General features: G+C 47.9%; 1 protein-coding gene across 1 annotated transcript in view; it reads left to right on the forward strand.

Moving 5' to 3' along the window:
• Positions 1 to 2,470: 2,470 nt before the first annotated feature.
• LOC133401966 (nesprin-2-like) overlaps positions 2,471 to 15,767 on the forward strand; it is a 77,569-nt gene continuing 64,272 nt past the window's right edge. The window contains exons 1-10 of the mRNA XM_061675500.1: positions 2,471 to 2,620; positions 4,396 to 4,659; positions 9,520 to 9,615; positions 9,732 to 9,823; positions 10,510 to 10,606; positions 10,757 to 10,873; positions 11,005 to 11,172; positions 12,825 to 12,998; positions 13,099 to 13,200; positions 15,521 to 15,714. Of these exons, the coding sequence (XP_061531484.1) occupies positions 2,471 to 2,620; positions 4,396 to 4,659; positions 9,520 to 9,615; positions 9,732 to 9,823; positions 10,510 to 10,606; positions 10,757 to 10,873; positions 11,005 to 11,172; positions 12,825 to 12,998; positions 13,099 to 13,200; positions 15,521 to 15,714 (1,454 nt within the window). The remainder of the gene's footprint in view (positions 2,621 to 4,395; positions 4,660 to 9,519; positions 9,616 to 9,731; positions 9,824 to 10,509; positions 10,607 to 10,756; positions 10,874 to 11,004; positions 11,173 to 12,824; positions 12,999 to 13,098; positions 13,201 to 15,520; positions 15,715 to 15,767) is intronic.

Below are 15,767 nucleotides of genomic sequence, written 5' to 3' on the forward strand. Positions count from 1 at the left end.
AGTAATTCCTCTCCCCTCCACAAGAGGGAGACATTTCACACTGCTTCAATCCTCCAAAACGCTTTTGTAGGAAGGCAAATGTATTTGTCCTCATCTTCGATGCCAATATTTGACTGGTCACCTTATTAGGTACACCGTCTAATCTGTGATGACGACTCATCATCGCGACACGCCAGCAAAACGGAATAGAAATTAATCCAGATGAAATTATTGCTGCCTATGAAGTGCCCTGCGATTGACTGGCGACCAGTCTCCTCTCGCCCTCAGTCAACTGGGAAACACGACAGGTCTCCCGTCTGTCGCCCACAACACCGAAGTCATCGAAGACGGACGGACGGATGATGGACGGCAAACTGCCTGAAGAAAGGCGCCGCTAGCTTGATGCTAATGCTAATTAGCACCTATTTGGTGCTACGGATTGAAAACGAGCGGTGCAGCAACAACCTGTAGACAGACAATTTAACACTACCGAACAGTCAAAATTTCAGTTCACAACTTTTCAAATAAACTAGTTCAGTTCATAGTTCATAATTCCAAATTTTGAACTAAGTTCACTTTCCAAAATTGAATTAGTTCCTAGTCCTCCCCCCCTCGAAATGTTGCTGCAAGCGATTACCGGCCTCCAAATGCTGGCATTGGTTGCCAGCCATTCAGTCCACACTAGTAGCTCGCTGCAGCTTTCACCTGACAGTTTTTTTTAAAAAACAGGAGGAAAAACTTCTGCTTGAATTCTCTCTTTTTTTAATTAAAACAAAACCGTGACTGAAGTCTTAATGTGCAAACTGAGGTAGGAACCTGAGGATGTGCGTCCAAATGCAATTGTTGGAAATGATGAAAGGAGGACATCGTGTGCTTTGTGGAGGCAGACGGAGTGCTTCTGCTAGTAGCGCTGCTCTGGCACTAGTGCAGGTGTAGCGACGGGCGGGTCACTACTAGTGCACGTGTGACGGCGGTCGGGTCACTGGTGCGGACCGCGTGCGTTTGCTTCTCTTGTTACGCTGCGCAGCGTGCAAGTCGCGTTCAGTGTCCAACATTGACCATTAACAAAATATTTGAGCTCATCTATTCTTCTATTACAAAACAAAACCAATTCCATATTATGACAGTGTGATCGTATAAGGTTTTAACAAAGGCATTCTGATACAAATGAGAAATTTCCTAGGAATGCATTTTGACAATTATGCATTACAAAAGAAGCAAAGAACACATTCGCTCCCATTTACGGAGTGTCCCTGGACGTACCCCGCTCAGTCACGCAGCCTCGTCGTGACCGTTTCACGTAGACACGAAAGGCGGGCGGCCAACACTGAACCGCTTGCCAAATACGGCGTTTTCCCCCGACATGAGAAGAGAAGGTTCGTGCACAGGGGGATTTGCCGGGTTTTCTCCCGGAAGTCCCGAACCAAAGCTCGAAAAAAAGCTGCCGCTGCCATGAAAAACCGTTCGCAGACGCCAGAATAAACGCCTTCGCAACGACGTTCAGTGGAGCCCAAACTAACCCAAAATATGAACGACTTCCTGAACTTTGGTTCATTGAACTCATTCAGAACAACACTGGTACTCACTGCCGTATATTAGTGTCGTCCCGATGTGCTCAGAGAGGAGTCGGAGCTATTTTGAGTCCTCAACGAGGACACGCCTCACTGCAATATGATTGGCTAAACGTTTTTTTTTTTTAGAATTGCCGTCCATTTTGCGCAGATTTTCCCTTTTCTGCCCCAGACATTCAAAATCGGCCACTTGAAAATCTGCAACGGCGCAATAGTGTGAAAGGAAAAATGAGTTATTAGTTATGAGTTATAAAAATCATGAAAGACTACATTTTTCAAATGTACAAATAAAAAATATGTTCAATAAAAATGAAGAATTGATAGTGATGTTTTTTTTTTTTTTTTTAGTTGATCTTGTTTTATTTTGGATTTTATTTGTTTAGTTTTCGATCTTCACGATCGTCACCACACTCGAGAACACATCCATCCATTTTCTCTCCACGCAGCTCGCGGGCATGCTGGAACCTATGCCAGCTACCTATGGCCAAGAGGCGGGCACACCCTGACTGGTCGCCAGCCAATCGCAGGGCACATAGAAACAAACAACCATGGAGAACATGCAAACGCCACACAGGCGAAGTCAGAATTGAACCCGCAACCTCAGAACTGTGGACAGATGTGCTAACCGGTCGGCCACCGACGCTAACGTGTCTTTTTTTTCTTACTGCAAGATTAAAAAGAAAAAAAAAAGTATATGGCACCTGTTTTGTTTTTTTGTTGTTGTTTGTTTCGAAAGGAATAGGAATTATTTTTACTTTACCTTTTCACTTTGTTGACTTCCCGCCGATCCGCTCAACGTCACGTGCGCGTGGCTGCCAGCGGCCCATTGGGAGAGTCAAAGCGGGTCGACTCCGCCCAGCGCAGCCCGAAGCGGATCGCGTTGCCGAGACTCGCGTCTGCGGGCAACTCTCCTCTCTCACATGCGGCAGGTGTGCCGGTCTGGTTCTGTGCAGGACCCCCGCAAAGGCAGACCCCTCGCCGGCCGGGACCGGGAGGGGCCGCTCCCGGACGCGCTGCTGCGGGCGGGCGGCGAAGAGGAGCGCGTGACGCAACAACCGGTCGCCTGCCAGGTACGCCCGCGGTGACGTCACAGCCCTCGAACAGCTTTCCCAAACTTTCCAATCCGAGTAGCTGTCACGTGATCAAGTCGACACACTTTTTGTTGAAACGTTGCCCGACTTTACAACAGACTCAGATGACTCGAATCGTCCCACAAGGTCAATTCACTTTTATCATCAACCCGTCCAGAGTAGAACAGTAACGACGAGAAGAAAATCGATATATGTACATTCACATACACGTGCTGTCTATATACGTATACTGTACATCCACACAAACACAGTAACGCAACAACAACCACGACCAGTGAGCGTACAGTGAAAGATTGCTTCTCGATTGATTTCCCATTTTGTGCGTTTCGCAGCCTTATTGCAGAGGGCTTGAAAGAGTTTGTTTTCCGCATTCTGCTTGCTTTGAATTTTCTGTGCTTTGCGGAGCGCCCGTGTTGTCCGAAGGGAGCAGCCGGAACCATTCAGACAGCGGATAGGTTAGGAGACTCTCAATAAAACTTTGATAAAAGGTACATGAAATAGTTTGTCTTCACCGAAGGAGTTGAGTTTCATCAGCAACGATGTTGTCACAGAATTTCAGACCAGAGTCAAACGCTGTGCCCGAATATTCGGACGACTGCAGCATTTGCGATCACTGCTCGATTTCCTGAAGGTCTATGATTATTTGCTTGTTTTTTCACGTTTAGGCAGAGGCAACTATCATCACATCATTTAAGAAATTCTGAGAGGGCATCGCTGTGACTTGATTGGTGGAGAGCAAGACTTTGTGGTCTGAAAATTGAACAAGATGGCTGTTTTCTTGCGAGCAAGACAAATACTCGACAATAGATGCAAATATTTGAGTAAAGTAAAAGTTTACATTGAAATGAAAAGGATGTGAATCAAATCCAAGAAACAGTATCGTTCCAAAAGGTTGGGCTTACTTAGTGACGTTCTTGTTTTTGAAAGAAAAGCAGTACTGTTCTACAATGAAAATAACATTCAACTCATCAGGAAAAGTTAGGGCCGCCCGCTGTTAAGAACGTCACCAGTCGATTGGATTTCGATTCTTTAGGTTGCGAGTCAATTCGCTTTGGTGCCTATTCAGTAAGAAGTAGAAATATAGAAATAATTCAAGTACCAGTTGACAGTTTTTCAAGATGAATTTTCATGCTTGTGAACATTCGTGGTTTGGCACCTCACATTTGATAAAAATACAAATCAAATCAAATTAAACGATTGCACAACAGCCTGTGAAAAAAAAACAGACAGCTCTGTTAACACAAAAAAATGCACTATCACGTCACCTTGAATAGTTTTATTTCCTTTTGGAAATTAGGATGAAAATCAAAATTCTGCCTTGTACAGCTTCTAAAAGACCGTCCGCTTGTGCCCCCCACTGGGCAGGAGGTGAATTGATTGCTGAATCGATATTGGATTGGGATATTGCGTCGCATAAATTAATCGATATTTTTACTCACTGCTCGCTTAGAGTAAGCTGTATTGTGTATTTGTTGTCAAAAGTTGCTGTCACAGGTTCAAAGTTCAGAAGCGGCATGATGTCCCTTTTATCTGCGTGGGGGAGGGGGAGGGCACGTTTGACTGATGCATTGTGACAAACGCGCGACTCTCATAGCGTCCGCTCACTGGACATCCGATTAGGTACGCGGTCGACACACATTACCACAAACAGGCGCAACAATATGTTTACGATATTGACGGACGTTGCTGTCAAAACGTCCGTTGGAGTCGTCGTTACTTTGGGATGAGGATCGATTTTGCTTTTGTCGCTTCAGGAGATGCTGTCGGAGTTGGAGCGGAAGGCGTCCGTCCTCCCCGAGTCGGGCCCCGCCAGCCCCTCGGACCAGGACGTGCCGCTCGGTCGCGGTGACGGTCGCGCCGTAGAGGCGGCGGAGAGGGACGGCGGCGTGGGCCGGTCCGGGGACGGACGGAGCCTAACCCGAGACGGGGAGGAGGAGGCGGCCGAGCTACTTCGGTCCAAACTGGAGCTCGTCCACTTCCAGAAACTTCCGCAGGCCAAACAGGAGACCGTACAAGAGGTAAAGCGAACGTTCCGCCCACCAGGGGGCGCCACACACTTTGCTTCCCATTTGAAATACATTCAGTTCAATGTACAGTGTTAGGGACCATTCAGTGATGCATTGACACCCCCCAAAAAAGGGTTATGATGCCACGAGATGGTGGTAAAGCACTACTTTTATCTAAATGAAAATCCTCAACATCGTAGTTAATTGGCGTCAAAGCAATACTATTAGAATGGACCGAAACAATTTCCGCAAAAAGCCACAAATACTAGACGCTCATAAAAATCACCATGAAAAAAAACGTTTTTTGACATACCCCCCCTCACCCCCCAAAAAAAACGTGAATAAGTGGGGTTTCAGCAAATAATGGGATATAGGTTCCCCAAAAATCCCACAAATAGGTGACTCTGTGCCTGCCAAACTGTGAAAATGTGGGCTCCAACGTTTTGCTTGAGACAGAGAATAACAGGTGAAAGGTTGCCCCCACCCTATTTTTTTTTAAATTAAAAAACACAAATAGCTTAACTGTGAATATGTGGGGTCCACTGTAATTTGCTAAACTAAATTTATCATCAAATTGAATCCACCAAGAATGTACAGTAGGCAGCCAACCACAAGGGGGTGCTGCCTACACATCATGTTCTCAAGTGCTTCTAACCTCCTGACGGCTCGCGGACGTGCTGGCGCCTTTCCCATATGACTTCGGGCAAGAGGCGGTGCACACCCTGAACCGGTCGCCAGCCAATCGCAGGGCCCTTATAGACAAACAACCATTCGCGCTCACACCCACACCTCCTGGCAATTTTCAATTCAATACGGACAGTCTTCAATCAACCGAGCGTGCATGTTCTTGAAATGTGGGAGGAAACCGGAGTACCTGGAGAAAAACCACGCAGGCACGGAGAGAACGTGCAAACTCCACACATGCCGAGACGGATTTGAACCCGCGACCTCACAACTGTGAGACGGAGGTGCTAACATCACGAACATCATCACTGTGCCACATATTTCAATGCTTGAAATAATCATTATTCTTTATTCTTTAGTCTCAATTTACACCGTACATTCATTTAATTTATAAAACCTTTTAAATTAATTTGCAATAAAGATTATGTCGATCAACAATTATCCATCCATTTTCAACACCGCTTATCCTGGTTAGGGTCGCGGGGCGCAGGAGCCTATCCCAGCTGACTTCGGGCGAAAGGCGGACTACACCCTGAACTGGTCGCCAGTCAGTCACAGGGCACATATAGACAGGGACAACCGTTCGCACTCACATTCACACCGTCACTGAGTGGGAACTGAACCCACGCTGCCCCCACCAAACTCAGGCGAGTGCACCGCTACACCAGATCAACAATTAATTAAAACAAAAGAACTGCGGGCCTGTGAAGACCTTTGAGACTCTTTTGTGATCGGGGGGGGGGGGGGATCAACTTGACTTGACATTATTATTATTATTTATTGCATTTAGAATTCATTTTATCCAATCGACTCAAACTAATAATGTACAGCAGGTAGCCAACCACCAGGGGGTGCTGCCGTCATGTCATATTTCAATATTTGAACCAAGCAATATTCTTTCATTATTCTTGATTTACCTCAGAAATACATTTCAATGATAAAACACCTTCATTTAATTCGAAATAAGTATTATGTTAAACATGTTTATCACATGTATTAGAATCTATTCCATGTATAATTCACTGCGATTGGCTGGGTGTACCCCGCCCGGAAGTCCTCTTGGACAGGCGACCCGAGTGAGCATGAGCGGTTCAGAAAATGGAGGGATGGATGCATGAATGTGTGTGTGAGTGGGCGAATGTGAGGCTTTGTGAAGCGCTTTGGGCACTGTGATGGTGGAGATAAAGCGCGATAGAAGTGCAGTCCATTCACCATCCATCCATTCATTTTCTGAGCCGCTTCTCCTCACGCGTGTCCCTGAACTGGTTGCCAGCCAATCGCAGGGCCCACATAGACAAACAACCATTTGCACTCACATTCACACCTACGGGCAATTTAGAGTCTTCAATCAACCCACCATGCATGTTTTTGGGATGTGGGAGGAAAGCGGAGCACCCGGAGAAAAGCCACGCAGGCACGGGGAGAACATGCAAACTCCACACAGGCGGGGACGGGGATTGGACCCGGGTCCTCAGAACTGTGAGGCTGACGCTCTAACCAGTCGGCCAGTCGGCCAGTCCATTTACCATTTACCATAATTCTTTGGATCCAATCAGCTCAAGTTAAGAAGGTGCAGCAAGCCCACGACCACCAGGCGGCGCTGCTGTCTTCATGTCGGCTCATGTTTTAGGGATTTTCAAATATTTTGAAGTGACGCTCTACAGACGTTTTTGTCACCATTTAATTAATTTTAATTGATATATTCATGAAAGTTGTAAAATGTACTTCGTTTGATTTCACTAATTAATTCAATCGATGAAAAAATGTGTTCATTCAGATTATCTTTGCTGCTCAATTCTGTGTACGAATAATCAAAATCATCCATCCATCCATTTTCTGAGCCGCTTCTCCTCACTTGGGTCGCGGGCGTGCTGGAGCCAATCCCAGCTGTCATCGGGCAGGAGGCGGGGTACACCCTGAACTGGTTGCCAGCCAATCGCAGGGCACATAGAAACAAACAACCATTCGCACTCACAGTCACACCTACGGGCAATTTAGAGTCTCCAATTAATGCATGTTTTTGGGATGTGGGAGGAAACCGGAGTGCCCGGAGAAAACCCACGCAGGCACGGGGAGAACATGCAAACACCACACAGGTGGGGACGGGGATTGAACCCGGGTCCTCAGAACTGTGAGGCTGACGCTCTAACCAGTCGGCCACCGTGCCGCCTAATCAAAATCAATGATGGGCTTTTATTTGTCTTTTGAATTGTTTACATTAAAGACCATTTATACTTCCTGTTTTCATATACCCATGTGCACGTACGGTTTGAAAGTCGCAACTATTCTACACCTGTTTATTTATCTGTGGTCATGAAGTCCTTTGAACGTCTCGTGCTGGACCACCTCAAGAGCGTCACAGGTCCCCTGCTGGACCCCCTGCAGTTTGCCTACCGAGCGAACAGGTCTGCGGATGATGCAGTCAACATGGGACTGCACTTCATCCTAGAACACCTCGACAGTGCAGGGACCTATGCGAGGATCCTGTTCGTGGACTTCAGCTCAGCGTTCAACACCATCATCCCTGAACTCCTTTCAACCAAGCTTCTCCAGCTCAGCGTCTCACCTGCCCTCTGCCAGTGGATTTACAGCTTTCTGACAGGCAGGACACAGCAGGTCAGGCTGGGGGAGGCCACCTCATCCACACGCAGCAACAGCACTGGGGCGCCCCAAGGTTGTGTCCTCTCTCCGCTGCTCTTCTCTCTCTACACGAATGACTGCACCTCAGCGAACCCGACTGTCAAACTCCTGAAGTTTGCAGATGACACCACTGTCATCGGCCTCATCGAGGACGGTGACGAGTCTGCATATCGACAGGAAGCGGAGCGGCCGGAGCTGCGGTGCGGCCGACGCAACTTGGAGCTGAACACGCTCAAGACGGTAGAGATGATCGTGGACTTCAGGAGGCATCCTTCGCCACAGCTGCCCCTCACGTTGTCCAGCTGCCTTGTGTCAACCGTCGAGACCTTCGAGTTCCTGGGAATTACAATCTCTCAGGACCTGAAGTGGGCGACCAACATCAACTCCGTCCTCAAAAAGGCCCAGCAGAGGATGTACTTCCTGCGGCTTCTGAGAAAACCTGCCACCGGAGCTGCTGAGACAGTTCTACACAGCGGTCATCGAATCGGTCCTGTGTTCTTCCATCACTGTCTGGTTTGGTGCTGCTACAAAAAAGGACAAACTCCGACTGCAACGGACAATCAAAACTGCTGAAAGGATTGTCGGTACCCCCCTACCCACCATTGAGGACTTGCACGCTGCCAGAACTAAGACAAGGGCGTGCAAAATCCTCTCGGACCGTCTGCACCCCGGTCACCACCTCTTACGGCTCCTTCCCTCAGGTAGGCGCTACCTATCAATGCAAACTAGAACTAGTAGACATTCCAACAGCTTCTTCCCTCTTGCGATCAACTTCTTAAACACCTAACCTATAATTCCATTACAACAAGCTGGCAATTTTTTGACTTGAGTTCGTTGTCACATTTCTGTGGGGCCAATTATGTATTACTCGTGCACTCACTGTAGTTGTCTCGCCACGCTGCACTATTTGCATATCTGTTGTTGACCGATACTGGCCACTCATGCCAGAGTAGCATCTGCTCCATTTGCACACTGATTGAGGAGTATCTGTAACATTTGCACAACCGACATTGTCCCAGATGATCGCACGACTCGTCACTTTAAACCGCATCCACTCCTTGAAGTCTCGGCGCCCTTTGCACAATGGTCATTGCACCGGACTTTTGCAATATTAGTCATCCGAACTGCTCTAAGTGCTCGAGGACTCTGCATCTCTTTGCACAATTGTTTTTTGTCAATGTCTTTATGTCTCCAAAGTGTTCTGTCAATTGACTGTCTGTTGTACTAGAGCGGCTCCAACGACCGGAGACAAATTCCTTGTGTGTTTTGGACATACTTGGCAAATAAAGATGATTCTGATTCTGATTCTGATGATAACTACATTTTTGATTTCCGCTACTCTCCTGAAACATTCGTATGTGATTTTAGCTGATTTTAATTTCCATTGCTAGAATTCTTAGCTTTCTTATAGCTGGCAACGTTTGCCATCTCTCGGTGCTTTGCAATCGTCGAGACGGCAAAAGGAGGTCAAACGTTCCCACTGTCTCGGGTTGGCTTTCGTTTGCGCATGGTATCCTATTTCCCTGACCGAATTATGACCCACCCCAGGTGGAGCTCCCCCGGGCGACCAGGCTGTGGCTTCAGGAGCCGTCGCCCTCTTCCGGCGGCAAACTTCTGCGGCCGAGCGGCCCGCAGCGGCAGGAGGTGGGCCTCGTCTCGGCCGCTCGTTCGAAACCCAGAGACCTTGAGTCTAGCCCAGCTGACTTTGAGATCCCGGACCGGCCCTTGTCCGAGTTGTCAATGGACTTTTGTTTGTTCAGGAGTTGGAGCGACAGCTGAGCGAGCAGCGAGGCTTGACGCGGGCCGTGGCCGGACTCGGCCGAGGAGCCGAAGAGGCGCCGGCGTCGCCATGGTAACACTTGATGCTTTTGCTTATGTGGCATATACGACGTTCTTATTGTCTATGGGATGTCGCTATCGCTGTGTTGGATTTATGACATTACAGGGGACCGACCGCCACATATGACGCATTTTTTTATTTTATTTTATTTTTTTAAAGGTTTTTATTTTTCAAGGCTAATATAATGAGTCGGCACGCCGACAAGCGGCTAGTACATCTGCCTCACAGTTGTGAGGTTGCGGGTTCAAATCCGGCCTGGCCTGTGTAGAGTTTGCATGTTCTCTGGCCACACCGGTTTCCTCCCAGATCCCCAAAACATGCATGCGAGGTTAATTGAAGACTCTAAATTGCCCGTAGGTATGAATGTGTCTGATGATTGATGTTTTCATGGCTTTCAGGGAGAATGACATAAATCGAAGAATACTTTCTGTTGAGAGGCTGAAATTTGGAGGGTTTGGACAATTTGAAAGTTCAACAAGGTAAATGATAAAAGATGAATGGAGTATCAAAATTGTTGTCGATGAATTAAATCAATGAATTGTTCTCAGGTGTGATGTTGCTTATGTTGTGAAAATGTCCTGGAATCATGTAGTTGGGTGTAACTTTGGAAAGTTTGTCTTTGAGGCGACTGGAAGCGGATGAGACAGGAAGGAAGCCTGAAGGTGTCAAATGAAGTGCAAATGATTTTTTCCCCACAGGAGGTCTCCCGCTGAGGACGCGGCGGCGGAGTGGTCGGGCCTTCGCCGCGGGTTGCTGGAGCTGGAGGACGGCTGGAGGCGGCCGGCGGATTCTCAGGTGAGAAGAAGAAGAAGTAGAGCTTGACGATCACACTTCACGGCAGAAAACGTCTCCCCCGTCTGGCTCCATTCGCACCTCCTCCCGCCCGCCGACTTTAACGAGAGTGGCGACGCGCTCCTCTGAGTTCGTCTTTTCATCCCCGTCAAGGTGACAAAATCGTCCGGCGCCGACGAAGCCGGGGGATTTCTGATCGCCTCCGACAACCTCGAGGAGCCTCGAGCTCGCGTCGGACGCCTCCGAGAGTCGGAACGCCTGGCAGAGCGGGTGAGACCCACGTCTACGCGAACTTTTGGGCAAAATCTGATGATTGCTATAATGATGATCACGACTGATTCTAATGATGATTATTGTGATCATTTTAGTTGTGATGAAACTGAAAGTGCTTTTCTGCACAGTGGGAGGACGAGGAGGAGGATCCGAGGGGCGGCGAGGAAACGGCCGCGCACTGCGAGCATTTGGCGCGCAGCCTGACGAGTCTGGCCGGTGTCGGCCGCGAACGTTTGGCGCGGTCGCCGCGGCTCCGCACCGCGACTGGCCTGAGTCAGCAACTCGCCGCTCACACGGTCAATTTACGCTTCAGGCTTTATCTTCACATTGGTGTAGTACAAGTCCCGTTCATTCACAGATGATTTTAGAGAGCACCTTCAGAGAGAGAATGCCAACATTGATGCCAGCGGGCAGCGGGGGCTCGGCCCTTCCTCTAATACCGCCACTATCGCGTCAACACAATTACGGAACGCAGCGGCACTGTACAAAAGAGCAAGTTAACTGCACGCGACTGTGCCACGTGCGTCTTTCTCAAGCAATGTTGATCTAATAACATCGCAAATAACGTCAACCATTGAAATAATGTTGCTGTCCAAAACGACAACTTTTCATGAAATCCCCAAAATGTCATTTTGCTTGACTTGGCCAGCAAGTTGCTCTTGTAGCTTCTATTGCTAATCATCTTCAGGCGCTAATTTAATACGCTGAAGAATTGCTCACAAGAGTCTGCACTCCCCCTGAGCGCACAAAAAAACTTTTCCGTACTTCCCAGAATCAAACGGCTGTTACATCATCGTCGCAAACTCTTTTTTAAAGCTGATGAATAAGAAATGGAACGATGAGCTGACTAAAACGTTGAATAGGCACAAATGAATCTGCACACAACTTACCTTTGTGGCTGACCAGTTCCTTCTGCACCGAAGCATTACAGCCATCCCTTCTGAGTGAAACGAGCTTACTCAAATGTGTCTTACCTAATTATCTTCCCTCATTATTGTCTAAAAAAAACATCCACACTTTCAGTCTTGGTGGCACACAATAGTAAATCGCTCCGCAAAGTCAGGAAGAGGCGGAGTTATTGTCGGACAGTTAGGCAGTTCAAGGCAGGTTACAGATGTGTTCTCAAGCTATTTTCAGCCCTTTCAATTGGTCCATAATACCGAAAAATAACGGACGACGTGCAGACGGGCCAATAGGATCCATTTATGTAAAAATATGAAACTGCCGCGCTTCGCTACTCCAACTTTGCTTGCTCTGACCGACCAACCAGAGGACGGAAAAACGATGATAACATCATCGAGTGCCTGCACTCTAAATGAAAACAAAATGCAATTGGTTGAAGAAACAGTGCCGTTGCTAATCTTGGTTGCAGTTATGTGGGGCAGCGATTGTGAAGGACCTGAGCGGACGACATTGACACGGCAACACAGGCATGCTGGAATCTGATTGGATGAAAAAAACAAACAACAAACGACCGTTGGGAATGAATGAATTCAAGTTCCTGGACGAAACAAATATTGAAATGCAGCTTGTGAGTGTAGGTCACTGCGCCACGTGGTGGACTTCCAAAACATAAATTGTCATCAACAATTAGGACGACATTTTGCTTTTTCCATTTTGAAATCGTGCCGGCATATTTATCATCATTCACGTCATTTTCAGAGTGTGTTTAGTAGTTACATGAATTGGAGACTCTAAATTGCCCGTAGGCGTGACTGTGAGTGCGAAGGGTTGTTTGTTTATGTGTGCCCTGCGATTGGCTGGCAACCAGTTCAGGGCGTACCCCGCCTCCTGCCCGTTGATGGCTGGGATAGGCTCCGGCACGCCCGCGACCCGCGTGAGGAGAAGCGGCTCAGAAAATGGATGGATGGATGTTTAGTAGTTAGCATTTAGCAGCGGCACGCCCGGATGACAACAAAGTGAAAACTTGATGAAATTTTTTCCCCAGAAGTTCTTCCACTTCCTGCACCAACATCTGCACGTCCTGCACTTCCTGAGCTGCAGAGTTCCCGAGAGCACCCTCCACGGGTGGGAGGGCGCCATCCGGGCTCTGCAGGAGGAGATGCTCTCCCTGCAGACGCAGGCGCTCCACACGGGCGTCCGCATGGAAGAAATCCTTCAGGTTTCACTTCATAACTAGCACGTTTGAGGGACATCATCAACATTTGCTTTGTGTCACTTGTGTAACTTGTGGACCGGTGCCCCGTTCCTGTGGGCTTCAGAGGTGGCGGGAGTGGGAGGAAGACGCCGCCCGCTGCCAGTCGCTGCTGACGAGCGTGGAGACGGCACTTTACGGCGGGCGCGTCTGCGCACCAGCATCCCAGGTGATTTTCTCGAGAACATCTCAACGTGTCGTTTCCTCGTTCTGTCTGCTCTCGTCTCAACTCCTTCGCTGCCGTGGACGCTTCTATTGGTCAACTGTTTACTGCCACTCACGCGTGTTCGTCAAGAACAAAGAAATTCAGTTTTGTAAACCACTGTAATGCCAAGCAGACGCCAGTAGATGGCGGCATTGCATCGCTTTGGATTGCACAGCTTTTGAGTAGAAGATTAAGATTAGGCGGTGAATCTCGACATTCATCACGCACATAATTGCAGCCCTATGGGGGGCACAAGCCAGTGCAAACTGTAGGCCGGTCCCAAGCCCGGATAAATGCAGAGGGTTGCGTCAGGAAGGCATCCGGCTTAAACTTTGCCAAACAAATATGAGCGTTCATCCAAAGAATTCCATACCGGATCGGTCGTGGCCTGCGTGGGTTTTCTCCGGGTACTCCCACATCCCAAAGACATGCGTGATAGGTTAATTGATGACTCTAAATTGCCCGTAGGTGTGAATGTGAGTGCAAATGGTTGTTTTGTTGTATTAAATACTCAAAAGACAAGTTCAGTGTATCAGGATTTTCATTTGGAAACAAGATCGCCACCAAACATTGAAAGAACCGGGAAGAAGGAATTCCGTTAGGATTTAGAAGGCCGGCCGGGCAGCTTCCAGGGCACGTTTGGAATTCCTTACAGATGTCACAAGGCAAAAACTGCGAAAAGTTAGTTTTTCAGCTAATAACGGACGCAATTGTGTATACGCAGGGAAACAGGCGGTTTACATGGAGCCTTGTATTCCGATTAGAATCGTTTTAGAAGCCCAAACCAAATGAAAATGCTCTATACAAACACCTCAATCATAATTAACAGGCTGAATCCGAATGGAATTGAATTTGGATCAACAAGGGTGGAATATGACTTTTGCAAACGGATCAGAAGTAAATTTTCGTCGTGTAAACCGTCAATTGGAATGTTGTCATCTGCGTATGCTCGCTTGACGTAAATGCGCGGCAACGTCTTTGTTTATACACTTGAATGACAAAAAAAGTCTGCACATAAAAACAGCTACTGCAGTTTCTCGGCGCCAAGATGCCACAAGATGGCAACCTAGCACTACTTTTACTACTCTTATTGGTGGAGACAGTGTTGGCCAACCTATCCTCACAATGTCCACTTTTTTTTTTTTTTTAAACGTCCGCCTTGAAAATGAATTTTTAAGCATGCCCGACATTTGTTCCCTCTCCTCCACATTCACACATACGGGAAATTAAGAGTCTTCAATGAAATGGCTTGGAAGCCAGCCTGGGTGAAGTCATCACTGAAACCTACCATGCACGAGTTTGGGACGGGGGAGGAAACCGGAGTACTCGGCGAAAACCCACGCAGGCACGGGGAGAACATGCAAACTCCACACAGGCAAGGCCGGATTTGAACCCGCGTCCTCAGAACTGTGAGGCAGACGTGCTAACCAGTCGTCCACTGTGCAGCCACAAATCAAACATACAAACTACTGGAAGCTGGGCAGCCAAGAAAATGCCGATGAAATGAGGACTGTTGAAAATAATGAATTAATAACGTTAATTTTGGGCGACACGCCTCAGGTGGTAGCGTGGTCGTCTCTCAACACAAAGGTTGTGGGTTCGATCCTCGGTCCCCGTGACCATTTCCAAGTATCCTTGATAAGATACTGAACCCCCGATTGCTCCTCATGCTGCGTCATCAGCAAGTGAATGAGGAGAGAGTGTTAAAGCGCTTTGAGTACCTTAGGTAGAAAACCACGATACACCTGAAAGCCCATTTCCCATTTAGGTTGTAAATGTAAGTCAGCACATCGGATCGGTCCCCCCAAAAATTCGTCGCTTGATTAGCTGCCCCGACCTCCGACCTCCAGTCATCAAGCTTCGCGCTCGCTCTTGTCGGGCTCGCCGCCAGCAAATACGTCTCCTTTCTTTCGGGACAGAAAAGGAGGCGAGGTGCTTTGAAAGAGACGAAATAAGCACGAGATCAAGACCGCAAACATGAAAGCTGAACTTTCAAATCAACTTTCATCCCAACAAAAAACTTTAATTACGATCGGATGCAACAAAGTTTCTTCAACACGTCAACGGCCGTGATGATAAAATGAGCAGACATTCCGTTTCTATAGCGCTAGGACTGGTCACCATCTTATGTCAGGGCACATATCGACAAACGTGCCTTCCTATTGACATGAAGATAATATACTAAAATGTTTTTGGAATGTGGGATGAAAATCCAGCGGATTTGCTAACCACTCATAATGGCGAAACAAGAAAATAATCAAAATTGACAAATCGTTGATTGCAGGATGCGTCTTGCATACTGGACGAGAATGCGGCACAGCTGGGTTGTACGCTGGAGGCAGGGCTTTGGCTGCAGCAGGCCGGCTGCACCCGAGTGGGCGTGGCCTGCCGGGATTTGGAGGCTCGCTGGACTCAACTCAACAAAACGTTCAAGCGACAGAATGCACACATGGAGAGGAAGACAAAACTCAGCCACAGGTGACAAATCACAACCACAAACATTGCAGTCAGGATCGTCATCAGATGCTGAG

This window comes from Phycodurus eques, chromosome 4, assembly GCF_024500275.1.
Source record: "Phycodurus eques isolate BA_2022a chromosome 4, UOR_Pequ_1.1, whole genome shotgun sequence".
NCBI lineage: Eukaryota > Metazoa > Chordata > Actinopteri > Syngnathiformes > Syngnathidae > Phycodurus > Phycodurus eques.